At 50.6% G+C, this 26,549-nt stretch overlaps 1 protein-coding gene across 1 annotated transcript in view; it reads left to right on the top strand.

The window, feature by feature from the left end:
- Nucleotides 1-26,549, top strand: part of LAD1 (ladinin 1) — a 266,379-nt gene that overhangs the window by 168,237 nt on the left and 71,593 nt on the right. The window contains exons 5-6 of the mRNA XM_069238901.1: nucleotides 1,616-1,844; nucleotides 4,593-4,727. Of these exons, the coding sequence (XP_069095002.1) occupies nucleotides 1,616-1,844; nucleotides 4,593-4,727 (364 nt within the window). The remainder of the gene's footprint in view (nucleotides 1-1,615; nucleotides 1,845-4,592; nucleotides 4,728-26,549) is intronic.

The following is a 26,549-nucleotide window of genomic DNA, read 5'->3' as shown; positions in this document are numbered from 1 at the left end:
CTCAACATAAAGCATCAAAAGAGTACATCTTCATGGCTGCAAGTAACTCTTGGGAAGCTCAGTTTGAAAACAGTACTAAGGGCCTGATTACAACTTTGGAGGAGGGTGTTAATCCGTCCCAAATGTGACGGATATACCACCAGCCGTATTACGAGTTCCATAGGATATAATGGACTCGTAATACAGTTGGTGGTATATCTGTTACATTTGGGACTGATTAACACCCTCCTCCAAAGTTGTAATCAGACCCTAAATGTTACCCTAAAAGCTTATTGTTAACATCCCACTCAACCACAGGTGAGAGTCTTGCTTCTTGGATGTTCAGGAGAGAACTGAGACAACACTGTTACCTCAATGGACCACCAAAAGTGAAAACATTGTTTGTACAAGGGACTTGGTTAACAAGTTGAAAATGAAAGCTTATGCAGACAAGAAGCAACACGCAAAGGACATCTCAATTAGAAAAGGGCATTTGGCGAATGCCCAACAAATGCACAAAAGAAAATCTGATGCTCTATATGATGCTGAACCTTTTTAAGTGATGCCTACCAAGGGACACATGGTGATGGCGCGGTACCCTGGCAAGTCTATTACCGAGGACTCTTTTTTACTTTAGGCCTGTGATTCATTGGCTTCAACTAGAACTGGTGAAACAAAGACTGATCTTGAAAACTCAGTGATTGCTACTGACTCGTTACCATCTTTAGCAATCTCTGACACTGAAGATGACAGCTTACAGTAATCAGATTGTATGATCAAAGCTCCATGAAGATTGATTGAAGAGATATACTTATACATGTTTCTATATATATGTCTATGTCTACTGATTTTATAAAAAATATAATTTTTCATTTACCAGAGGGGGCAATATAGTGTTTTGCATGTTTAAGGATGGAATCTTTCGGGCACCAAACGGACACCGTATCAGTGTGACATAATCAATGGAATGGAATTTAATGAAAGTTTGGTTTACATTGTGGAGAGTTCACAGGTACACACAGAGAGATAAAGATGGGTGATTTACAGCTCCGTGTGTGACATAGCCATTTGTAGGTACCCAGGCATTGGGAGGATGCTATAGAGACCACCGGCACAGATTTTTCTGCATCAGCTATTTATGAGAGCTGGAGAGGGGAAAACGCACAGGATGAAAGACGGCAAAGACAGAAAAACGCCCAAAAGGGAGAGAGCAGGAACATATAAGAGTGTGATAAAGGGGCAGGGAGTGTCTGGTAGTGAATTAAAGATGCATGAAGTAGATTTAAGATCACGCAGCCTTCATATACATCAGACCAACATGTAATCTGCTTCTGAGCACAGTCCTGGGCACCAGCACTCATTCTATTACAAAATAAGCACCAGGCGAGTAAATACCTTCTCTGAAGACCATAGAACAGAGTCTGTCACTCAGAATTGAGACATATTAAGATGATTGTAATAAGCTAGAAGGGATCCTAATTGTTACCTCTTCTTTCTGATGTATTTCAAATATGTAATCAGATCACAGTATTTCTGGAAGGTATGCTCCTCTTGACGTGACCCACAATATCATATTGTAATTTGTTCTTGACTTGTATAATAATGGCTAATGTTAATATATTTTTATGTTTTCTAGCTCCATTAAACTTGCAAGGAACAAAAGTGCTGATAATCCAGAGGTGAAGCAAGTCAGAAAACTAGTCACACAACGGTCTGTGGAAAAGATTAGTGAGTGCAAAACAGAAGCAGCTGGTGCTAAACCATCTACTGAAGGGACTGCTGTGGAGCAGAAGAAGCCTTTGCCTCAAATCGAAGCAAAACAAACCTTCCATCTGCAGCTGCATACAGTATGGGATGAGAAAAAGGTAACACCTTCAACAAGCAAAAAAAGGGAGAGTTCTGACCATAATGCACCATAATCTCTGTTGTTTTCTCCTCTCTAATTGCAATGTGCCCATTTACCATAGCTAGACTGGGGAATTGATAACCTCCCACCAAGATGACTATCGACTTTGCCCCCCAAGTGATATCTCTTGTGTTTCGGTCAATAACACTACTTGCCCTTTTTGTACAGAGGGAGGTACCGCTAATCTCCTCCTCTTTATATCTGGCCTTCTTTCTCAATGCTTTCCTTGTTCATAGTATTACTGATCTTCAGTTTTGTGGAATTAGTAATTATGGAATGAAAGAGAGAATTTATAATGAGTCTTTAAAATCATGTTTTTCTTCTAGAAATTAGACCAAAATGGTCTGCAACTGCAGTGGTATCCATAATTAACTTAGGGCCTGGTTTAAATCATGGCAGTGCTTACTCTGTCTGTCAGGGTAGAGTAGGACATTATGGACCTCATTATGAGTTTGGCAGTCCCACCACAGGACTGCCAAACTCGCAGGAAGGACCCGACTGCCATGCTGGTGACATCCCCCCCGAGTGTATTACGATGTGCCCACCAGGCTAACCAGTGGGAACATTGCTCATGAGCATAGGCAAGGCAGGGACCCCTCTGGGGTTCCCGCCATGGAAAGGCTGACGGAAGACTGAGTTGTAATCAGCCATGCAGAGCTGAGTTCAGCACCGCCGTGTTTGAGTACAACTCAGGCTGCTGTCACCACGTCAGGAATCATGTTTCTGGTGGGTACAGTGGTCTTTAGGCGAGTCTACCCGCCAGGGTTGTAATGTTGCAGTCGGAGTGTCTAGAGTGCTGTGGTCTGACTGTCACCGCGAGTGTGGTGGTCCTCAGACTGCCACACTTGTAATGAGGCCCAATGTCTTCCCCTCTGTTGACAGAAGATGGCCATATTTAGAGATCCCTGCCAGGCCAGCTGTGATCTCTCTATCTTCAAAAATACTGCCATCACAACAGTTCCCATAAAGGCAAAGATTTTTGGTGCATGGCTGCCATCTGTTAATCTGTTAGGCGGCTGTTCACCAAACGTTTTATTTTTCTGAAGCAAATTCCTAAAGCGGGAGGTTATTTTTGAAAAACTGTCAGTAACTACCAGGTTTTTGCTGGTGGTGACGGACAGGAAAAAAGACATCAGCTCATCTGCTATAAATAGAGTGGGCAGTCTGATATCTTTATTCTAATGGCCCCTACATTGTCGGGCCATTAGAGTAAGTGGGGGCCCTGCCATCAGAAGACTAACATCCGTCTATATTTCTTTGCGCCTAGTTAAGTTCTTCTGCCCACAGCCAATTCTTGGCCTCTGCAGATGCAGTCTCCCTCCAACATGGGACATATATGCTTTGGGAAATTCTGCATCAACCATGTAGTTTATGTGATACCCTGTCCCACCGACCTATGCAACGGAACCTTCTCATGCAGAATAACACCTCCTCAAAATAATCTTTAAAAAACATAGGCAACGCTGCAAATACATTTTTTTTATGTTATCTATCTCAGGACACGTGCTCTGGCACTGTTGTTTTCTATACACATACCAGATTCTTAAACTTGTTCTGAGTCACATGGGCTTCCTGTATGATGGTTGCGCTTTGTCAAATAAAAGTGCATCTACACTCCTATTTCTCATCTATAAACCCATACCCAGGCGAAGTAGCCAGTATCACACAATTGCACGTCTTTCCATTTGCAATGACCCTCCGCCTTTAATGTGTGTAATCAAACAGTGATCTGTGTTTGTGTTCATCATTTTTTGGATTCTTTAGTGAGATATCTACTATTTACAATTCGTTCACACTTCATTGGTATACTGTAACACATTGGCATGGTCCATCCAATCGATACCAACTTTTAGTCATATTTAGTCACATTTTTTGTCAGGATGATCTTCAACACAACTCACCCATCTTGCCAAAAGCATAAGCACTGCTAAAAACATTTGTTCCTCTTCAGCCTCGGACATTATCATAGGAACTTTATTAACTGTTCTGTAAATTGTTACACTCCGTCAAAGGACTATAAAAAACTGTAATAGTGTTCCAACTGGACCACTCTGCAGATATGTTAGTGTCTAGTATCAGTGTAAAGATGCATTTGTGTGTATTTTCCGAATCACATCTACACCTCCCTCACCATTTCAGTCAAAGTATTTTTCCAAGTTAAAATATACAGTTTGTTTATTTTTGTGATGTGTTAGACATATAGAATATTCCAGTTTTTATTATTCACATTTTTTTTAAACTGTTCAATTTTTTCACCTAATTACTCCAATTACGTTGTTTTCTCAGAAAAACTGTATTTGGGAACATTTCTCCTGGAAAGATTGTTGAGTCTGCTTCTCAAAAATATAAACTGGAGCTTTGCTTTGACAAAATATAGTTCTGAATGAAAATAAAACACAAGCATCTGCTAAGAACTAATTCACATACAGCATTCATGCTGGCTAAAACTCAGGAAACATTACTATTGCTAAGCATTATTGCAAACAAATATCCACGCTGGGGAAACTTTGAAAATGCTTATGTTTGGTAATATTTTATGTATTTAATTGGGAAAGGTTATGGCTAGTACTAAACCTTGGTTACAACTATAAGTGCTGTTGTTGCAAGAGCTATCTGAACATTGATTTTGTCGATAACATATATCCCTATATTTCAATTGTCGCACAGCAAAATATTAAAAAATTCTCACAATGTTCTATTTTTTCAGGACACTTCGATGAGAGAAGTGAAACCCCCTAGTTCCAGTCCTGATGGACCAGCCTGCTCTGGGGTCACGTCTCCTGGTGTAACAGAAAGTGGCAGTGCACTGAGACGCTTCAGTCCTAGAACATCTTCATTTAGGGTAAGATAATAGTGTAAGGGTGGAAAATAGGCAGACTTAAACTGTTGGGATATAATATATCCTAAAGCGCATACTGAAGGGTTGGAAGAATAATTAATGTCTACTCAAATGTACGTGTCACTCGTGAATGGTCTGCACTGGGATGAATGCACATACGTTCTACTACAAGCTTGTATATCACACATCTGCTTGCTTACAAGCATTTGATACTCAGAAACATGCGATAATCAATTTAATAAGTAATCAAGGAAATGTTCACTTTTCTTAAGAATGGGCTAACTAGGACTTGGGTCATTTGTAGACAGAGCTCATACATCCAGGGGACAGAAGCAGTTGATATGATTTTGTGCACATAGAAACATGTTTTAATCTACGTGACAGCGATATAACACAATTGGTTCTTTAGAAGAGATGGTGGTGAAAATATTGAACTTATAGAGGTACCAAAATGGTGGCCCAAGATGTTAAGTGGTAGTGGTAAAATACAATGATCATTCATAAACTATATTAACTGGAGTGCAAAAGGATTAGCAAATATGCCAGCATGGCTTTTTTATCACTGTCTCTATCCCTGCATCCGAACAGTCATTCTGACAAGGCATCAGATGCCTCCTTCAATCTTGCCCAGCCCATTTACTTCACATTTCATGCATACTAACCTCCCGTTTCACTTTCTGCAAGGTTTGTAACCCGGTCTTTCCTCATTCCTTTATTGGCCCTCACCTAGCTTGTCTTCTGCCAGACATTGTCCACGGAGTTGTTGTGGTGGGAGACCATTTGAATGTTTGGGCAATGGCATTTTGTGCCCTCTCCAATTTCTTTCTTCTCAGATAATGATCTCCACTCCAACCTCTGCTTTGGTGCATTAAGGGGTTGAAGATGGGGAGAGAAAGGGTGAAAAACATTCCTATAGATTCACATTTTTGTCAAAGACTTGCAGAAAGGCCAACTCCATACCCAACAGCTTAAGCTGACATAATCATACAAACACAGTGGAACACTTCAAAACACTAATATATTGGCAGCTGCCTATGAACAGCTGATACATGATAATCCAACTGGAGATAGCTTTCTACCTGGGTAATTAGATGGTTGTCTGAAGTGTTCTGGGTATTTAGATGGGCTGAACGTTGCTGAAAGGTTATGGAAAATGTCCCACTGTTAAGAACAAGGATAAAGTCAAAAAGCAAATGGAAGGGTAGCTGGGTTCTTAAATAGGAAGTGGACTGTTAACTACATTGGGATGTAGTTTTCTTTAAAGAGGTGTGTCTTCAGCTTTTTCCTAAAATGGAACAGCGTTGTTGAGGTCCTAATGCTTATAGGAAATTTATAACAGATCCTAGGTGAACAGAAGGAGAAGGCCTGTTGTCCAGCTTATTTTCTTTTTTTGCACTACTTCATCAGCACTTTCATGGTGTCTAGGCAGCAAATGCGTTGGGAGCCAATGGAGATGCTGAGCTTGTGAGCCAGAAAGGCTGTTGCGTTGGTCGTGATGGGTTTGTAAAGAATGCAACTGGTTTTGAAGATGATGCTCAACAGCAAGGAGAGCCAGTGGAGCTCCATCATGGTTGGTATGGTCATTTCTTGAGTGCATTTATGAGGTGTGCTTCAATGCTTAGGAAGTCCTAAAGGTGAGTTTGTAATTAATCTGAGAAGCAATGTAGTAGGGCATTGCCTCTATCCAGATACAAGAGGACAAAGTCTTGAACTGCAATTTTGAAGTCACATTCAAGGAGGTATGATTTCACTTTCTTTAACAGACAGATAGCTGGTTCCAGGTAGTCTTGGTTTCATTGGTGATGTGTTGCACGATAGTGTGATTGGTATTCAGGGTGAATCTGAGTGACAAAGCTTTGGGTGAAAGTTGGAGTTCAAATCCATTCAGTTTTTGTTGAGTTAGGTGTGGACTAGTTGTTGCTTGTTTTTCTTGACAAATATTAGAAATTCTCTTTTGGTAGGGTTCAGCTCCAAGTAGGTGCTGGACATTCAGGACATTAAGGAGGTGCAGGCAGTGTTTAACATGCTAGAGAGGAGGAGACATTCAAATAGTGTTATGAGTTATAGGGGTGTTCCTAATTTTTGATACAGTTGCTGGTATGTAGAGCTCCAAGGGTTTCCATATAGAGGTTGAAGGTGATGAGGACAAAATGGAACCCTGGTAGACCCCGCAGGTGACAGGATGCTGGGATGCTTAGAGATATTTACTTTCTAGATACTTAGAGCTTTGATTCTGATTGACCTAGTGTCAGTTAGATATATAGAAGAACCATCAAACAATGTTGCCAGTTTAGTCCCATTCAAGACTTCAGGGATTGTATAACGGTGAGATAGTTGACCATGTCAAAGGTGGCTGGCCCACAATTTGCTAAGCAGCTGCCTCTAAGTTGCAGGAGGTTGTTTCTCTGGGGCATAACCATTATGAAAAGTTAGTAACTTGAGCTGCAGCATGCTTTGCAGAACAGAAGAGTAGTTTATACATATGGTTTTGTTTTGATAGAGTGTTCTCAATTTTAAATGTGTTCAATGCTTGACTCAGTTGTAAGAACATTATTTATTAATTTTAATTTGGGGGTGGGATTCTACTGGTTTGTGACAATATCTGATTGAAACCTTCCACCAGTAATAAACATGTTGTTTGTATGTTTTGTGATTGACCTTGACAAGAATGAAATCATGGTTCTTTATTGTCCTTAATTATTAACTTTCCAAACTAGGTATGGTCTACATCTAGAATTATGGATGTCTAACATGACTTATGGGGATGTCTTTTACTGAGGAGTTCTGAGTGACATCAAATTGACAACCAGAGGGAAGCTTGAATTGTCTATGATGTCATTCAAAACCTTGAGATGAAAAACATTCCCGTTATTACCTTTTTACCTATCTATATTTTTATGTTACGTATGGCCTCCAAAATCATCCGCCCCTGCTTTTAACTGCTCTGCAGGAGTTGAGAGGTAATAGAGGATCCATGCACAACATGGCCTGCCCTTCCTATTCCAAATTAAAAACAAAAATACCTGACCTCCAGACATCCACCTCACCACTTTCTGCGCCTTCCCTTGCCTCTCCTTCAGTAGTTTGGCTCCCTGGATTCCAGGGATTTCTGACAAGCTCTTACAGAGTCCAGCTGTAGCAGCCTGGAATTAATTATGACGTAGAAACATTAAGTTATGAGACTTGCAAGCTGTAACTTGTATAATGTGGCATTCATGCTAATGGATTGCAGTTAGAACCATACATAACAAATGTTCAAATCTCAAAAGATTTGTTGGATTGCTGATACATTAGAATTTTTGCATTTTCCAGATGTAGTTAATTACTGTTGTAGTCTATTTAATTTTTAAAAATGTATTTAAACTTTTGAATCCTATTAATACATATTTATGCATAGTGTATTTATTTGGAAAGATTACCAATTAAAATACTTAAAATGAAGTAAAAAGAAGTATAGGAATTTGATCTTGTTCCTGTACATACATGGACATCAATTCACTAAAATGTCAGGAGTAGCAAAAGTGATATCACACCTTTTGACCTCTACTTTCACCCACACACACATACTTACACATACACACAAATTCACACTTGCATACACTCTCTCACACATAAACACACTCAGGGGGTCATTCCAACCTCGGCGGTAAAAGTCGCCTACCGCCAGACAGAAGACCGCCATAACACCACCGCGGTCGCGGTAAACCGCCACGGTCATTCCGACCCACAACAGGCAAACCGCCAAAATCCCAACATCCACAAAAGTCCGCCACACCAAAGGGCAGCGATAAACTGGCGATGACCAAACCTCCACCGTCACGCCAACAGAAATACGCCCACACTATCACTATCACGAATCCACGCGGCGGTCTTTCAACCGCGGTATTCCATTGGCGGTACACACCGCCGCGCTCAAAATACACACACATCTACAAAACACAGCCACATTGGACAATTAAAAATTCACACACCTGATACACATACAAACACCACACCCACACACCCAATACAATATAAAACACACACCCACATCACCCACAAACCCTTACGACAACAATTCACTAAGGAAAGCCAGAGAGAGACACCAACATCAACAAACTAGCAGCCACAGGCACACTACACCATCACCCACACATCTCCCACGCACAAAACACCACACACCACCACATATCACCACACTAATCTCTACACACACAACCACACACATCACCCACACCACCCCATGGCACCTCAAAGACACCCCAGGTTCTCAGATGATAAACTAAGGGTCATGGTGGAGGAAATTGTACGAGTAGAGCCACAGCTGTTCGGGACACAGGTGCAGCACACCACCATTGCCAGGAAGATGGAGCTATGGAGCAGAATAGTGGACAGGGTCAACGCTGTGGGACAGCACCCAAGAAATCGGGACGACATCAGGAAGAGGTGGAACGACCTACGGGGGAAGGTGCGTTCCATGGTATCCAGGCACAACATCGCGGTGCAGAAGACTGGCGGCGGACCCCCACCTCCTCCCCCAGAATTTACAGCATGGGAGGAGCAAGTCTTGAACATCCTGCATCCTGAGGGCCTCGCAGGAGTAGCTGGAGGAATGGACTCTGGTAAGTCTCAGCTTCACTACTTCATCCCCCCCATCCCACCTGCATGCCAAATCATACCCCCACCCTCACCCCACCCCATCACACCTACTCCTTGCAAATGTCTCACCGTCACAACCCACCCATCACAAAACCTGGCCCTGCATCTGACCACAAAGCATGGACACCCATCACCAAAGCATGCCCACTGCACATATAAATCCCATCCCCCCCCCCAAAGCACCGTCACAACAACCCCCTCGAAAGGAAAGCCAGCCCTGGGGTACACGGCCACCCACCCATTGCACACTATGGCACACACAGAAGCAATAATCATACGTTTGTACCCCTGCAGGACCCGAATGCCACGTCACTGCGCAGGAGGGTCCACATATGTCCACTCCACCCCCAGAAGAGGCCCACAGTGAGGACAGCAGCTCTGTCGACCTGGATCTAGATGACGAGCCCGGTCCATCGGAGACCTCGGGACAGTCGGTTCCCCTCAGGCAGTCACAGGCCACAGCAGACCTTCCCCCCTCTGGGAACACCAGCACAGCACCCACCCAGCGGGCCCATACCTCTGTCCCCAGGACACGTCAATCAGCGGTGTGTCCACCACTACAGGGAACCCAGGATAACCCAACACCCCACAACAACAGGGACCTGGGGGCAGTGGTAGTGGGCACACGGTCCAGGGGACAGAGGCCCAGGGAAACAGGGGAACTGGGAGGGCTGCTGTGCGACAGGGGGAGACAGGCCCAGGGAACCCACTCTCCACGAGGCCCTCTCCTCCATCATGGGAGCATACCACCACTCCAAGGAGACGATGGCGACGGTACTGGCCAGGTTTCAGGAGATCCAACTTCTGCAGGAGCAACAGTATATGGGGTTCAGGGATGAACTAAGAAACATCAGTACCGCAATGGGTACCATCGTAGTGGCCCTGAATGAGTTAATCACCACATTGCGGGACACTGTGGCACCACAAAGGGCCCCTGACACTAGCATGGACCAAGAAATGCCTACCACCTCTGCCGGCGCTAGTGGACAGGAGGCCCCAACACAAGACCAACAGGCCACCAGAACCCCAACCCCTGCAGAAGGAGAAGCACCCCGCAAGCGGACCCTGAGATCCAGGAAGAAGACAGAGTAAGATGTCAAGACCCCCGCCAGCAAAGGATACCGCCCTGATAGTCATCCCACTGTCCCACATTGTCACCCTGTCCAACCTTAAATTGCCCCTGCTCCACTTCCCACAGGCATTTGGACAATGCACCTGTGATACTGATAGTCTGGACTCTGCCATGGACAATCCTCCACCATCACCCCTCACCGATTTGCAACCACCCATCCCATTTAGAGCACTTGATTAAACACACTTGTTGCACAAAACAATCTGGAGTCTGGCTGTGATTTAGAACAAATGTATTACACATGACCGTGCAAAAATGTCCATTCACATTGTGATGCCAACAAACCGCTGGCACACAGCTATAGTCCATGAGGAAACAAAGCAGATGTCACGCAGTGGGGCCCACATCTCTGAAAACGGAAGGGAAAGTCACAACACAGTTACCATACACTGGGGAAAAAAGTCAGACAGTAGAGAGACAGGAGTGTTGAAGTATATGTAAAATGACGGGTTGGACTCTTACCTGTGGGTCACTGAAAATACTGCTGTATTACTATGTTCCTGTTCTCTATGTCGTCCTCTTCGGCTTCCTCCTCTTCACTCTCCACAGGCTCCACAGCTGCTACAACTCCACCATCTGGACCATCCTCCTGCAGAAAAGGCACCTGGCGTCGCAATGCCAGGTTGTGAAGCATACAGCAGGCCACGATGATCTGGCACACCATCTTTGGTGAGTACATTAGGGATCCACCTGTCATATGGAGGCACCTGAACCTGGCCTTCAGGAGGCCAAAGGTTCGCTCGATCACCCTCCTAGTTCTCCCATGGGCCTCATTGTACCGTTCCTCTGCCCTGGTCCTGGGATTCCTCACTGGGGTCAATAGCCAGGGAAGGTTGGGGTAACTAGAGTCCCCTAATAGCCACACCCGGTGCCTCTGGAGTTGACCCATCACATACGGGATGCTGCTATTCCGCAGGATGTAGGTGTCATGCACTGAGCCAGGGAACTTGGCATTCAAATGGGAGATGTACTGGTCGGCCAAACAGACCACCTGGATATTCATGGAATAATAACTCTTCCTGTTCCTGTACACCTGTTCACTCCTGCTGGGGGGGACCAAAGCAACATGTGTCCCATCAATGGCACCAATTATTTTGGGGATATGTCCAAGGGCATAGAAATCACCCTTCACGGTAGGCAAATCCCCCACCTCAGGGAAAACTATGTAGCTCCGCATGTGTTTGAGCAAGGCTGACAACACTCTGGACAACACCTTGGAAAACATAGGCTGGGACATTCCTGATGATATGGCCACTGTTGTTTGAAATGACCCACTTGCTAGGAAATGGAGCACTGACAGCACCTGCACTAGAGGGGGGATCCCTGTGGGTTGGCGGATGGGTGACATCAGGTTGGGCTCCAACTGGGTACATAGTTCCCGTATAGTGGCTCGGTCAAGCTTGTATGTCAGTATGACATGTCGTTCCTCCATTGTCGACAGGTCCACCAGCGGTCTGTACACGGGAAGATTCCTCCATCTCCTCGCATGTCCCAGCGGGCGGTGCCTAGGAAGGACAACATGGAGCACAGAGTCAATCAACCCACAGGTACGTTCCCACAGCTTGCACACAACACGATTCTCAATGCATTGAATGGCTTGTATGAGTGTTGATGCAAGGCCTAGGTATGTGTGACGCAGTAGAATTTAAGCCATGTGGGCCCTTGAAATGGCGGCTGCCTGACCTGTGAAGTGTGACAATGGTATGTGAGGTCAATGGGCTGGCGTGGCACACCGTGGCGGTAGGCGGTCGAAGACCGTGGCGCAAAGCCGCATTGGTCAACATTGAACCCAATGACGATGTGCGCCGGCAGTCGCGGTACGCACCGCCGTGGTACGCACCGCCGCGGCCGTGACCGCCATTTTCTATCTGCTTTATCACTCAATACCTGATCATCCACAGGAGAGGACCTATACTGCAAGTGCTGCTGTGACCTTGGTCTGGAAGAGACAATGGCTGCTGCGACTGGGGAAAGGGCCCCTGCCTTCACTTCTGAAGAATTGGAGAAACTCGTGGATGGGGTCCTCCCCCAGTATGCGCTACTCTACAGTCCTCCAGACCAACAGGTAAGTACACTGGGACCATGCTTTGTGGCCAATGCCTGTGTTGAGTGGGGTGAATGAAAGATGGTGGGGAGGGGAGCGAATGAGGCATGCATCAAACGACAGATGAGAGCATGTGCCACATGGCAAGGGTGGGGATGGGGGGCCACTCACATCGAGCATGCAGAAGGTGATGATTTTTTTTCTCCCCCTGTACATGTCACATAGGTCAGCGCCCATCAGAAAATCGACATTTGGCGTGCCATCGCCAAGGACGTCCGGACTCTGGGGATCCACAACAGACGGGGCACCCACTGCCGGAAGAGGTGGGAGGACATCCGCCGCGGGAGCAGGAAGACCGCGGAGGCTCTGCTGGGGATGGCCCCCCAACGTAGGAGGGGTGCCAGTCGTCAATTGACCCCCCTGATGTTCCGGATCCTGGCGGTGGCCTACCCCGATTTGGATGGGCGCGTGAGGACATCACAGCAGACACAAGGGGGTGAGTACAAGCACATTCTGCTGATTTTGCGCGCATTGGAGGTGTCTGGGTGGGGGAGGAGGGCTGTGGGTCTCCCTAGGCCAGGGCGATTTCTGTAGGCTAGGCCCCTCCGTTAGGCATGGCCCTGTGCCCCAGCCCCCCACCTCTGTAGGTTGCCTAGTACAGCTATTCATGGCCCTGTGTCACCTATGTGTGGAGTTGTCGTCCATAGGGTTGTAGGCCATGTCCCACTGATTGAGTAGTGTACCCCAAGTGCGCCACGTAGTGCAGGGGGCTTCTGTGTCTGTCCTCTCCGCCAACGGTGTCGCCAATGCATGCACTCAACATGTCTTTATTCCCCCCCCCCCCCCCCCATTTTTTGGTGGTCTTCCTGTTCATGTGTGCATTAGCATCATCAGGCGGAGGAGAAGTGGCATCGGAGCACGAGGGAGCTGCATCTCACATGGCCATGGAGGGCCATGCAACTGACTTGGAATTCACCAGTGAGACGGAGGGCGAGGGGAGCTCCACAGCAAGGACACGTGGTGACACCAACGACACAGACTCGTCCTCGGAAGGGAGCCACCCAGCGCACCAGCCCCACCCTCCCAGCAGCCTCTCAGCGTTCGCCCCGTGCCCGCTCACTCAGGAAGGTGGGCATCTCCTTCTCCCCAGGCACCTCAGGCCCTGCCCCAGTTACCCCTGCTGCCCTCAGTGAGGAGGTCATTGACCTCCTGAGGACGCTCATTGTTGGGCAGTCTACCCTTTTGAATGCCATCCAGGGTGCAGAAAGGGAGGTGCACCGGAGTATTGCATACCTGGAGGGCATTCATTCGGGTCAGGCTGCCCATCAGCGATCGTTTAACGCTCTGGCCTCAGCACTGACGGCAGCCATTGTCCCTGTCTCCTGCCTCCCTCCTCCAACTTCCTCCACCCAGTCCCACTCTCCTGTACCTCTGCCTATCCCAGACACACCTACAGACCAGCCTGCACACACCTCAACACCCAAGCGAAGTTCATCCAGACATAAGCACCACACATCACACAAGCATTCACCCAAGCAACATCCACATGCAGACATACCAACAGCCACTGCCTCCTCTGTGTCCCCCTCCTCCTCGTCTCCCTCCTCCCTCCCCCCTCCCTGTGACGTCTCCACTCACACTTGCATGCACAACATCTTCAGCCACTATGTCCATCACCAGCACACCCACCAGAACACTCCGCACAAGTGCAGTCACCACCCCCACTACCATTTACACGTCCCCTGTGTCCTCTCCCAGTGTGTCTGTCACCCCCTGTTCCAAACCACACAAACGCAGGCAGCCACCCACCCAACAGCCATCCACCTCACGACAGCCTCCAGCACCTGCACCCAAAGACACCAGACTTCGCTCTCCTACAACCACATCCTCTTCCTCCACTCCCATACCCACTACACCTACCCGTCCCTCTCTTTCTAACTTGATTTTCCTTTCCAAACTTGACCTCTTTCCAACAACTCACCCACCCCGTCCATCTCATAAGACTCCAATCAGCACCTCAGCCACCACAAAACCTGGACCTACAAAGACAATAGTCCAAGGATTTTGGAGTCCCCCACCTTCAAGGCCAGCTAGTTCGGCTAGGAGCAAAGAGACGGGCAGCCCACCCCCTGAAAAAAAAGCAAAGAAAGCCAGTGCCCGGCGCGAGAGGCCAAAGACAGCAGGCTCCAAAATCACTACCCTGGCACCGTCAGGAAGTGGGGTGCCACCTGGCACACCGCCAAAGGGAGGAAAGGGCCACAGACGAGCAGGGAAGGGTGGCAAGGGCAGCACGCCCGACAAGTCCGACAGCAGGCCAGCTGCCCAGGAGGGCCCTGTAGGAGGCTGGACTGGCTTGTAGTGAGTACCAAGGTATCCCTTATTAGTGTATAGGGTGTCTAGCAGCTTAGGCTGATAGATAATGGTAGCTTAGCAGAGCAGCTTAGGCTGAACTAGGAGACGAATGAAGCTCCTACAGTACCACAAGTGTCATATGCACAATATCATAAGAAAACACAATACACAGATATACTAAAAATAAAGGTACTTTATTTTTATGACAATATGCCAAAGTATCTCAGAGTGTACCCTCAGTATGAGGATAGCAAATATACACAAGATATATGTACACAACACCAAAAATATGCAGTATAGTCTTAGAAAACAGTGCAAACAATGTATAGTTACAATAGGATGCAATGGGGACACATAGGGATAGGGGCAACACAAACCATATACTCCAAAAGTGGAATGCGAACCACGAATGGACCCCAAACCTATGTGACCTTGTAGAGGGTCGCTGGGACTATTAGAAAATAGTAAGGGTTAGAAAAATAGCCCACCCCAAGACCCTGAAAAGTGAGTGCAAAGTGCACTAAAGTTCCCCAAAGGACAAAGAAGTCGTGATAGGGGAATTCTGCAGGAAAGACACAAACCAGCAATGCAACAACAATGGATTTCCAGTCGAGCGTACCTGTGGAACAAGGGGACCAAGTCCAAAAGTCACAAGCAAGTCGGAGATGGGCAGATGCCCAGGAAATGCCAGCTGTGGGTGCAAAGAAACTGCTACTGGACAGTAGAAGCGGAGGATTCTGCAGGAACGACAAGGGCTAGAGACTTCCCCTTTGGAGGATGGATCTCCCACGCTGTGGAGAGTTGTGCAGAAGTGTTTTCCCGCCGAAAGATTGCCAACAAACCCTGCTAGCTGCAAATCGTGCGGTTAGGGTTTTTGGATGCTGCTGTGGCCCAGGAGGGACCAGGATGTCGCCAATTGCGTCTGGGGACAGAGGGGGCGTCGAGCCAGACAAGGAGCCCTCTCAGAAGCAGGCAGCTCCCGCAGAAGTGCCGGAACAGGCACTACAAAGAAGAGTGAAACGGTGCTCACCCGAAGTTGCACAAAGGAGTCCCACGTCGCCGGAGACCAACTTAGAAAGTCGTGCAATGCAGGTTGGAGTGCCGTGGACCCAGGCTTGGCTGTGCACAAAGGATTTCCGCCGGAAGTGCACAGAGGCCGGAGTAGCTGCAAAAGTCGCGGTTCCCAGCAATGCAGTCTGGCGTGGGGAGGCAAGGACTTACCTCCACCAAACTTGGACTGAAGAGTCACTGGACTGTGGGAGTCACTTGGACACAGTTGCTGGATTCAAGGGACCTCGCTCGTCGTGCTGAGAGGAGACCCAGGGGACCGGTGATGCAGTTCTTTGGTGCCTGCGGTAGCAGGGGGAAGATTCCGTCGACCCACGGGAGATTTCTTCGGAGCTTCTAGTGCAGAGAGGAGGCAGACTACCCCCACAGCATGCACCACCAGGAAAACAGTCGAGAAGGCGGCAGGATCAGCGTTACAGAGTTGCAGTAGTCGTCTTTGCTACTTTGTTGCAGTTTTGCAGGCTTCCAGCGCGGTCAGCAGTCGATTCCTTGGCAGAAGGTGAAGAGAGAGATGCAGAGGAACTCTGATGAGCTCTTGCATTCGTTATCTAAAGAATTCCCCAAAGCAGAGACCCTAAATAGCCAGAAAAGAGGGTTTGGCTACTTAGGAGAGAGGATAGGCTAGCAACACCTGAAGGAGCCTATCAGAAGAAGTCTCTGACGTCACCTGCTGGCCCTAGCCACTCAGAGCAGTCCAGTGTGCCAGCAGCACCTCTGTTTCCAAGATGGCAGAGGTCTGGAGCACACTGGAGGAGCTCTGGGCACCTCCCAGGGGAGGTGCAGGTCAGGGGAGTGGTCACTCCCCTTTCCTTTGTCCAGTTTCGCGCCAGAGCAGGGCTGAGGGGTCCCTGAACCGGTGTAGACTGGCTTATGCAGAAATGGGCACCATCTGTGCCCATGAAAGCATTTCCAGAGGCTGGGGGAGGCTACTCCTCCCCTGCCTTCACACCATTTTCCAAAGGGAGAGGGTGTAACACCCTCTCTCAGAGGAAGTCCTTTGTTCTGCGATCCTGGGACAAGGCTGGCTGGACCCCAGGAGGGCAGAAACCTGTCTGAGGGGTTGTCAGCAGCAGCAGCTGCAGTGAAACCCCTGAAAAGGCAGTTTGGCAGTACCAGGGTCTGTGCTACAGACCACTGGGATCATGGGATTGTGCCAACTATGCCAGGATGGTATAGAGGGGGCAATTCCATGATCATAGACATGTTACATGGCCATATTCGGAGTTACCATTGTGAAGCTACATATAGGTAGTGACCTATATGTAGTGCACACATGTAATGGTGTCCCCGCACTCACAAAGTCCGGGGAATTTGCCCTGAACAATGTGGGGGCACCTTGGCTAGTGCCAGGGTGCCCTCACACTAAGTAACTTTGCACCTAACCTTTACCAGGTAAAGGTTAGACATATAGGTGACTTATAAGTTACTTAAGTGCAGTGGTAAATGGCTGTGAAATAACGTGGACGTTATTTCACTCAGGCTGCAATGGCAGGCCTGTGTAAGAATTGTCAGAGCTCCCTATGGGTGGCAAAAGAAATGCTGCAGCCCATAGGGATCTCCTGGAACCCCAATACCCTGGGTACCTCAGTACCATATACTAGGGAATTATAAGGGTGTTCCAGTAAGCCAATGTAAATTGGTAAAATTGGTCACTAGCCTGTTAGTGACAATTTGAAAGAAATGAGAGAGCATAACCACTGAGGTTCTGGATAGCAGAGCCTCAGTGAGACAGTTAGTCATAACACAGGTAACACAGTCAGGCACACTTATGAGCACTGGGGCCCTGGCTAGCAGGGTCCCAGTGACACATACAACTAAAACAACATATATACAGTGAAAAATGGGGGTAACATGCCAGGCAGGATGGTACTTTCCTACAGGCCCCACCAGCCCCATTCCAGGTGTGCAGGAGGACACCCACAGGCCCTGTACGGCAGCACAGGAGGGCCCCGCAAGCGAAAAGACAGATGGGCACGAAGGGCCCGGCAGCCACATGTCAGGTGGCGAGTGAAATCCATGGCATGGCCGGATCTGGTGACCTGGACACTCATGTCAAGCACCGCTGAACATGGCCCTTCAAGTGAAGAACCGCTGAACAGGGCCCTTCAAGTGAAGAATAGCTGAACAGTGCCCTTCAAGTCAAGAACCGCTGAACAGGGCCCTTCAAGTCAAGAACCGCTGAACAGGGCCCTTCAAGTCAAGAACCGCTGAACAGGGCCCTTCAAGTCAAGAACCGCTGAACAGGGCCCTTCAAGTGAAGAACCGCTGAACAGGGCCCTTCAAGTCAAGAACTGCTGAACAGGGCCCTTCAAGTCAAGAACCGCTGAACAGGGCCCTTCAAGTCAAGAACCGCTGAACAGGGCCCTTCAAGTCAAGAACCGCTGAACAGGGCACCGCCGTCTCAAGCACCACTCCGCTGGGCACCGACGTCTCAAGCACCGCTCCGCTGGGCCCTTCACCTCAAGCACCGCTCCGCTGGGCCCTTCATCTCAAGCACCACTCCGCTGGGCACCGCCGTCTCAAGCACCGCTCCGCTGGGCCCTTCATCTCAAGCACCGCTCCGCTGGGCACCGCCGTCTCAAGCACCGCTCCGCTGGGCACTCCCGTCTCAAGCACCGCTCCGCTGGGCCCTTCATCTCAAGCACCGCTCCGCTGGGCCCTTCATCTCAAGCACCGCTCCGCTGGGCCCTTCATCTCAAGCACCGCTCCGCTGGGCCCTTCAACTCAAGCACCGCTCCGCTGGGCCCTTCATCTCAAGCACCGCTCCGCTGGGCACCGCCGTCTCAAGCACCGCTCCGCTGGGCACCGCCGTCTCAAGCACCGCTCCGCTGGACCCTTCATCTCAAGCACCACTCCGCTGGGCCCTTCATCTCAAGCACCACTCCACTGGGCACCGCCGTCTCAAGCACCGCTCCACTGGGCCCTTCAACTCAAGCACCGCTCCGCTGGGCCCTTCATCTCATGCACCGCTCCGCTGGGCACCGCCGTCTCAAGCACCACTCCGCTGGGCATCACCGTCTCAAGCACCGCTCCGCTGGGCCCTTCATCTCAAGCACCACTCCGCTGGGCCCTTCATCTCAAGCACCACTCCGCTGGGCACCGCTGTCTCAAGCACCGCTCCGCTGGGCACCGCCATCTCAAGCACTGCTCCGCTGGGCACTGCCATCTCAAGCACCGCTCCGCTGGGCCTTCATCTCAAGCACCACTCCGCTGGGCACCGCCGTCTCAAGCACCGCTCCGCTGGGCCCTTCATCTCAAGCACCACTCCGCTGGGCCCTTCATCTCAAGCACCACTCCGCTCGGCACCGCCGTCTCAAGCACCGCTCCGCTGGGCACCGCCGTCTCAAGCACCGCTCCGCTGGGCACCGCCGTCTCAAGCACTGCTCCGCTTGGCCCTTGATCTCAAGCACCGCTCCTCTGGGCACCGGCGTCTCAAGCACCGCTCCGCTGGGCCCTTCAACTCAAGCACCGCTCCGCTGGGCACCGCCGTCTCAAGCACCGCTCCGCTGGGCACCCCCGTCTCAAGCATCGCTCCGCTGGGCCCTTCATCTCAAGCACCGCTCCGCTGGGCCCTTCATCTCAAGCACCGCTCCGCTGGGCCCTTCATCTCAAGCACCGCTCCGCTGGGCCCTTCAACTCAAGCACCGCTCCGCTGGGCCCTTCATCTCAAGCACCGCTGCGCTGGGCACCGCCGTCTCAAGCACCGCTCCGCTGGGCACCGCCGTCTCAAGCACCGCTCCGCTGGACGCTTCATCTCAAGCACCACTCCGCTGGGCCCTTCATCTCAAGCACCACTCCACTGGGCACCGCCGTCTCAAGCACCGCTCCGCTGGGCCCTTCAACTCAAGCACCGCTCCGCTGGGCCCTTCATCTCATGCACCGCTCCGCTGGGCACCGCCGTCTCAAGCACCACTCCGCTGGGCATCACCGTCTCAAGCACCGCTCCGCTGGGCCCTTCATCTCAAGCACCACTCCGCTGGGCCCTTCATCTCAAGCACCACTCCGCTGGGCACCGCTGTCTCAAGCACCGCTCCGCTGGGCACTGCCATCTCAAGCACTGCTCCGCTGGGCACTGCCATCTCAAGCACCGCTCCGCTGGGCCTTCATCTCAAGCACCACTCCGCTGGGCACCGCCGTCTCAAGCACTGCTCCGCTGGGCACCGCCGTCTCAAGCACCGCTCCGCTGGGCCCTTCATCTCAAGCACCACTCCGCTGGGCCCTTCATCTCAAGCACCACTCCGCTCGGCACCACCTTCTCAAGCACCGCTCCGCTGGGCACCGCCGTCTCAAGCACCGCTCCGCTGGGCACCGCCGTCTCAAGCACTGCTCCGCTTGGCCCTTCATCTCAAGCACCGCTCCGCTGGGCACCGGCGTCTCAAGCACCGCTCCGCTGGGCCCTTCAACTCAAGCACCGCTCCGCTGGGCACCGCCGTCTCAAGCACCGCTCCGCTGGGCACCCCCGTCTCAAACACCGCTCCGCTGGGCCCTTCATCTCAAGCACCGCTCCGCTGGGCCCTTCATCTCAAGCACCGCTCCGCTGGGCCCTTCATCTCAAGCACCGCTCCGCTGGGCCCTTCAACTCAAGCACCGCTCCGCTGGGCCCTTCATCTCAAGCACCGCTCCGCTGGGCACCGCCGTCTCAAGCACCGCTCCGCTGGGCACCGCCGTCTCAAGCACCGCTCCGCTGGACCCTTCATCTCAAGCACCACTCCGCTGGGCCCTTCATCTCAAGCACCACTCCACTGGGCACCGCCGTCTCAAGCACCGCTCCGCTGGGCCCTTCAACTCAAGCACCGCTCCGCTGGGCCCTTCATCTCATGCACCGCTCCGCTGGGCACCGCCGTCTCAAGCACCACTCCGCTGGGCATCACCGTCTCAAGCACCGCTCCGCTGGGCCCTTCATCTCAAGCACCACTCCGCTGGGCCCTTCATCTCAAGCACCACTCCGCTGGGCACCGCTGTCTCAAGCACCGCTCCGCTGGGCACCGCCATCTCAAGCACTGCTCCGCTGGGCACTGCCATCTCAAGCACCGCTCCGCTGGGCCTTCATCTCAAGCACCACTCCGCTGGGCACCGCCGTCTCAAGCACCGCTCCGCTGGGCACCGCCGTCTCAAGCACCGCTCCGCTGGGCCCTTCATCTCAAGCACCACTCCGCTGGGCCCTTCATCTCAAGCACCACTCTGCTCGGCACCGCCGTCTCAAGCACCGCTCCGCTGGGCACCGCCGTCTCAAGCACCGCTCCGCTGGGCACCGCCGTCTCAAGCACTGCTCCGCTTGGCCCTTCATCTCAAGCACCGCTCCGCTGGGCACCGGCGTCTCAAGCACCGCTCCGCTGGGCCCTTCAACTCAAGCACCGCTCCGCTGGGCACCGCCGTCTCAAGCACCGCTCCGCTGGGCCCTTCATCTCAAGCACCACTCCGCTGGGCCCTTCATCTCAAGCACCACTCCGATGGGCACCGCCGTCTCAAGCACCGCTCCACTGGGCCCTTCATCTCAAGCACCGCTCCACTGGGCACCGCCGTCTCAAGCACTGCTGGCCCATTGGCAGAAGGGGCAGGCCCGCATCTATGTCGGGCAGGGCCTGCACAAAGCACTCTGGGCACCATGCCTCCTCCAGAACCAGTGGAGTCTGTAATCCACTTGTGAGACTGTGGCTTTGCACTCCCCAGGATGGCACAGTGGGCAAACTACCCACTGTAGAGACTTGAGAGACTGTGGCTTTGCACTCCCCAGGATGGCACAGTGGGCAAACCACCCACTGTAGAGACTTGAGAGACTGTGGCTTTGCACTCCCCAGGATGGCACAGTGGGCAAACCACCCACTGTAGATACTTGAGAGACTGTGGCTTTGCACTCCCCAGGATTGAACAGTGGGCAAACCACCCACTGTATGGACTTGAGAGACTGTGGCTTTGCACTCCCCAGGATGGCACAGTGGGCAGACCACCCACTGTAGAGACTTGAGAGACTGTGGCTTTCCACTCCCCAGGATTGAACAGTGGGCAAACCACCCACTGTATGGACTTGAGAGACTGTGGCTTTGCACTCCCCAGGATGGCACAGTGGGCAGGCCGCCCACTGTAGAGACTTGAGAGACTGCGGCTTTGCACTCCCCAGGATTGCACAGTGGCCATGGAGGCCCCTCGTGGATCTGGCGTCATGGACTCATCTGGCTGAGGTGCACCCCCTTCCCTTCCCCCTGAGGTGCCTGTAGTTTTCCTATCTGATGCCCCTGCAGTGTTCTCTCCATTGGAGTCGGGTATCCTGTGTGGGCTTTGCCCATGTGTTTTGGCCAGTGGCCCACAAACAATGGCTGTTACACAATTCGGACTGGACTTTTTATATATCTATATATCTATAGTTATAGATGTTTTATATATTTTTTTACTCAGCCGTACAATATAATTCCAATTTCATCAACATTTCCTTTTGTATTTGCATTCTTCTGTGGGGTTTGGGGGTGTCACTCTGAGTTGTTGCTATGCATTGATGTGTGTGTAGTGGTGGGTGAGGGTGGATGTGTCGCGTATGTGTTTGCCCGTAATCTTTTCTCCTCCCCCCTCCCGTGTGTCGTAGGTGCAGTACTCACCGTTGTCTTCTGCGCCGGCGTTCGTGCTCCTGGTAGAGGAGCAGGAATACAATAGCTGGCAGTATGTGTAGTTTGGGTTCCATGCTGTCCAGATTCCTCGTGGAGTGTGTAGAGGTGAGCGTTTTCCGTTTTAAATGTCTGTTTCCGCCGTGTTTTTATCGGCGGGGCTACCGCCCCGGAAAAGGTGGCGGATTGGTGGGTTGTGATAGTGTGGGCGGTACATTGTCTCCCGCCTGTCTGTTGGCGGTGACCGCCGCGCTGTTTGTCTGTCCCGCCGTGGCGGTCGGAGTGTTAAAGTGGCGGTCTCTGTTGGCGGTTTCCGCCAGGGTCAGAATTCCATTTTTGGTCTCTGTTGGCGGGTTAGCCGCTGCTTTAACTCTGACCGCCAGGGTTGGAATGACCCCCTCAGTCACAAGAACTGACACAACACACATTTAAAAATCAATCAGTCAATCATACCATTCATAAAGGGCAGCCCTAGCACCCTCCAAGGGTATCTGGGCGCTGAGGGTGCCGTGTCTCTGTCGAAGTCCATGTCTTGAGTCTCCTTTTGAAGTCTGCCAAGGAGGGAGCTGTTTGGAGGTGGAGAGGCAGGCTGTTCCATGACTTGGCTGCTGTGTAGGATCAGCCTCCACTGCGATGGATGCAGGGTGTCTGCGCAAGGTTTAGTGAGAGAGAGCTTAGTTGTCTTGCTGGGTCATAGAAACTCAGCCGATGGTTGACGTAGGATGGCCCTCGGTTGTGGAGAGCCTTGTATGTGAGGATTTTAAATTGACACCTTTTCTGGATGGGGAGCCAGTGGAGGTTCCTGAGGTGTGGGGTGATGCTTGAGTGCTTGGGGTGGTTGAGGATGAGTCTGGCTGGGGAGTTTTGGAGTCTTTTAAGTAGCTGGGAGGACACTCCAGCCTAGAGAGTGTTGCCATAGTTGAGGCGACTGCTGACCAGGGTGTGTGTGACTGTCTTTATGGTGTTGGTAGGGATTCATTTGAAGATTCAGACAGAGGATGTAGAAGCAGTTTACCTGTCGATTCATAGATAGTTGCCAGTCAAGGATGATGCTGAGGTTTTGTGCGTGGTCTGATGGAGAGGGTGTTGGTCTGAGTTCTGCTGACCACCAGTTGAGGTCCCATACGGAGGTGTTCTTCTTGAAGATCAGGACTTCCATTTTGTCGGTGTTTAGTTTGAAGCATGGCTTTTGCATTGTGGGGTCTTCGGTGGAGTGAGAGGATTAGTTGAGTGTTGTTGTCATAGGAGACTATATTGACACCAAAGGATATGACAATGTCTGCGAGAGGGGTCATGTAGATGTGGAACAGGATTGGGCTGAGGGAGGATCCTTAGGGTACGCCACAAGCGATGCCTTTGTGGTAGAATTGAAGGGAGGAAGGTGGATGCTCTGTGTGTGGTCTTAGAGGAAAGAGGTGACCCACTTAAGGGCACTTTGTTGGATGCCTGAATGCCTATGTTGTGTATTCTGTTGAGGATAGTGTGGTGGGCCCGGAATCCTGATAGTGAGGTGTCGAGAAGGTGGTGTCATTCGAGGTAGTCAGTGAGCTGGTGGTTGATGACTTTCTCAAACACTTTGGCCACGAATGGGAGCAAGGAGATCGGTCTCTAGTCTTTGAATTCGCTGGGGTGGTTTGAGGGTTTCTATAGAAGGGGTCTGACTTCTGCGTCCTTCCATTCATCCGGGGGGTTGCCATGGAGATGGAGGTGTTGAGGATGCGGATTAGTTTTGTGCTAGTAGTGTTGGCTCCAGGGTCAAAAAGCCTGTGGAGGCAGAGATTGGTAGGTGCCCCGGAATGGATGGAAGACATGATAGTTGCAGTGGTCTGTGTGATAATCGGGGACCAGGAGGTTATTGTGTGGCTGGTTTTCACTGCTTCAGAGATGTCTAGGCTGGAGGTGGAGGGTTGAGGGTCGTAATTATTGTATATGCTGGTGATCTTGATGAGGAAGCAGTCTAAGAGGGTGTCACAGAGTTCCTGGGATGGGTGGCTGGTGGTTTCTGTGGCTATTGGGTTAGAAAATTCCTTAATGATTCTGAAGAATTATTTTGTGTGGTTCGCTGCGGTGTCGATGGGAGCAGTGATTGCTGCTCTTTTTGCTGCCTTGATGTAGGTGGTTCTGTGGAAGGGGTCCTTGGCTACGCGCCATTGTTTATTGAGTCTGTTGGAGTTGTGTTAGGAGTTTTTCTGAGCTCCGGAGTGTACCATCTCGCTGGTTTGGAGGTGTTGTTGGTTTTAGCTGGTTTCAGCAGGGCATCTCTGTCGGCAGATTTTGTGATACAAGTCTTCAGCGGCCTGGTTTAGGTTGAAGTCTGCCGTGGACTCGGGTTGTGCAGTGTCTAGGGCCTGCGCCCACAGGGTCTAGGTTACTTTGACCCATCTTTGGTGGGGGGTGCTGCGGTGCTTGGAGATGGTGTACTGGAAATTAGAGATGGTAAAGTGGATGATGATGTGGTTGGTCCAGGTGAGTTCAGTCACGGGTGAAATTGATTCTGTCCCTAGAACTGAAGATGGAAACCAGTGTGTGTCCGGCTTTTGCGTGGGTTTGGTGACCAGTTGGGTGAGGCCGATGTTGCTGAGCTTCTCTGTGAGTGAAGTGGAGTTGGTGTTGGGGTCATCAAGGTGGAAATTGAAATTGTCGAGTAGGATGTAGGGGAGGGAGTCGATGGCGAGGGTGGGTGGGGAGGTTGGTGATGGCGTTGCAGAAGGCAGTGTGTGTTTCTGGGCGTCTGTATGCTAGGGTTCCTTGCATTGAGATGTTGGCATCGGTCTGGAGCCATAAGCTGAAGGGCTGCATGAGGGGTTTTGGGTTGTCATTGGTGAGGTTGCATTGAATGTTTTCCTTCAAGATGATGGTGATGCCTCTGCCTTGTTTGTTGGTGTAGTCTTGATTTATCATCTTGTAGCCATCAGGGGTTGCCGTGGCAATATTGGGGTTTGAAGAAGGTGTTAGCCATGTTTCGGTGATGAAGGAGATGTCCGGGTCACGGGTGGTGATGGTGTCCCAGATTTCTGTGGCATGTTTGCATAAGGAGTGAGCATTTAGCAGGATGCACTGAAGTGGTGCTTGGTTGTTCATAGTCTTCCGTGTGAATACAGTGTGGGCATTATCCCACAATGCAGGAGAAACAACAGTGTATGCACGTGAAGGGTCGTTTGGTTGAGCATGGGAAGGCCATGAAGCAGCTGTTTATGGGGTGTCTGATATTCAGGGCCTGAAGCTCCTTGGTGGTGTAGCGGTGAAGGGAGGAAGATCAGAGGTCCTAGTTCTGGGTGCAGTCCAGGCTTGGCCGGGCGCAGACAGCTTGCCTTTGGCATGCCAGATGCATGCCCGTGCTGCGGCCTCCATTATATGTCCTGGGAGATGGGAGGGTTCGGGCGGGGGTGGGGGGAAGGTGGGAGGGTGGGAGCGGCAGTGAAGTAGGTATCAGTAGGGGCATCAGCAGATGCAATCAGGCTCAGGAACGCGGGTGGAGCTGTCGCACTCAGGCTCAGGAACATGGGCAGAGTTGTCGCAATCAGGCTCAGGAATGCAGGCAGAGCTGTCAGCAGCAGGCTCTTTTTTTACTTACCTCAGCAGATATGGAAGGGCATATTCAAGCTAATTGTACTCCATTTTTATTACACAATAGTGAATAATATGATATTATTCACTACTGGTGTAATAAAGAAATTGACATAAAACAAAGCTAGTGAAGCCCCAACTGGCATCCATAATATTCATAAGGATGTTCTGCCCCTGTGTTCTGGGCACTGAGTTTGCCACCTCTGAGGCCAGCGGTCACAAAGGCATTGCAAGGGGTCATAAGTGAGCCTGGTTATACATGCAGACCCCTTCTACCCACTGGCACCCCATGGAATCCCAGTAGAATCCTGGGACATATAATGGTATTGTTTTGAAAAATTGTCATATTGCGGAACATCCATGTCCACTATGCCTTTGTTAGAACAATCAAAAATGTTGCTGTCATCCTATCAGATTGCAGGGGAATA

Source organism: Pleurodeles waltl, chromosome 6 (assembly GCF_031143425.1).
Source record: "Pleurodeles waltl isolate 20211129_DDA chromosome 6, aPleWal1.hap1.20221129, whole genome shotgun sequence".
NCBI lineage: Eukaryota > Metazoa > Chordata > Amphibia > Caudata > Salamandridae > Pleurodeles > Pleurodeles waltl.
This window is presented reverse-complemented; position numbering and strand designations above follow the sequence as displayed.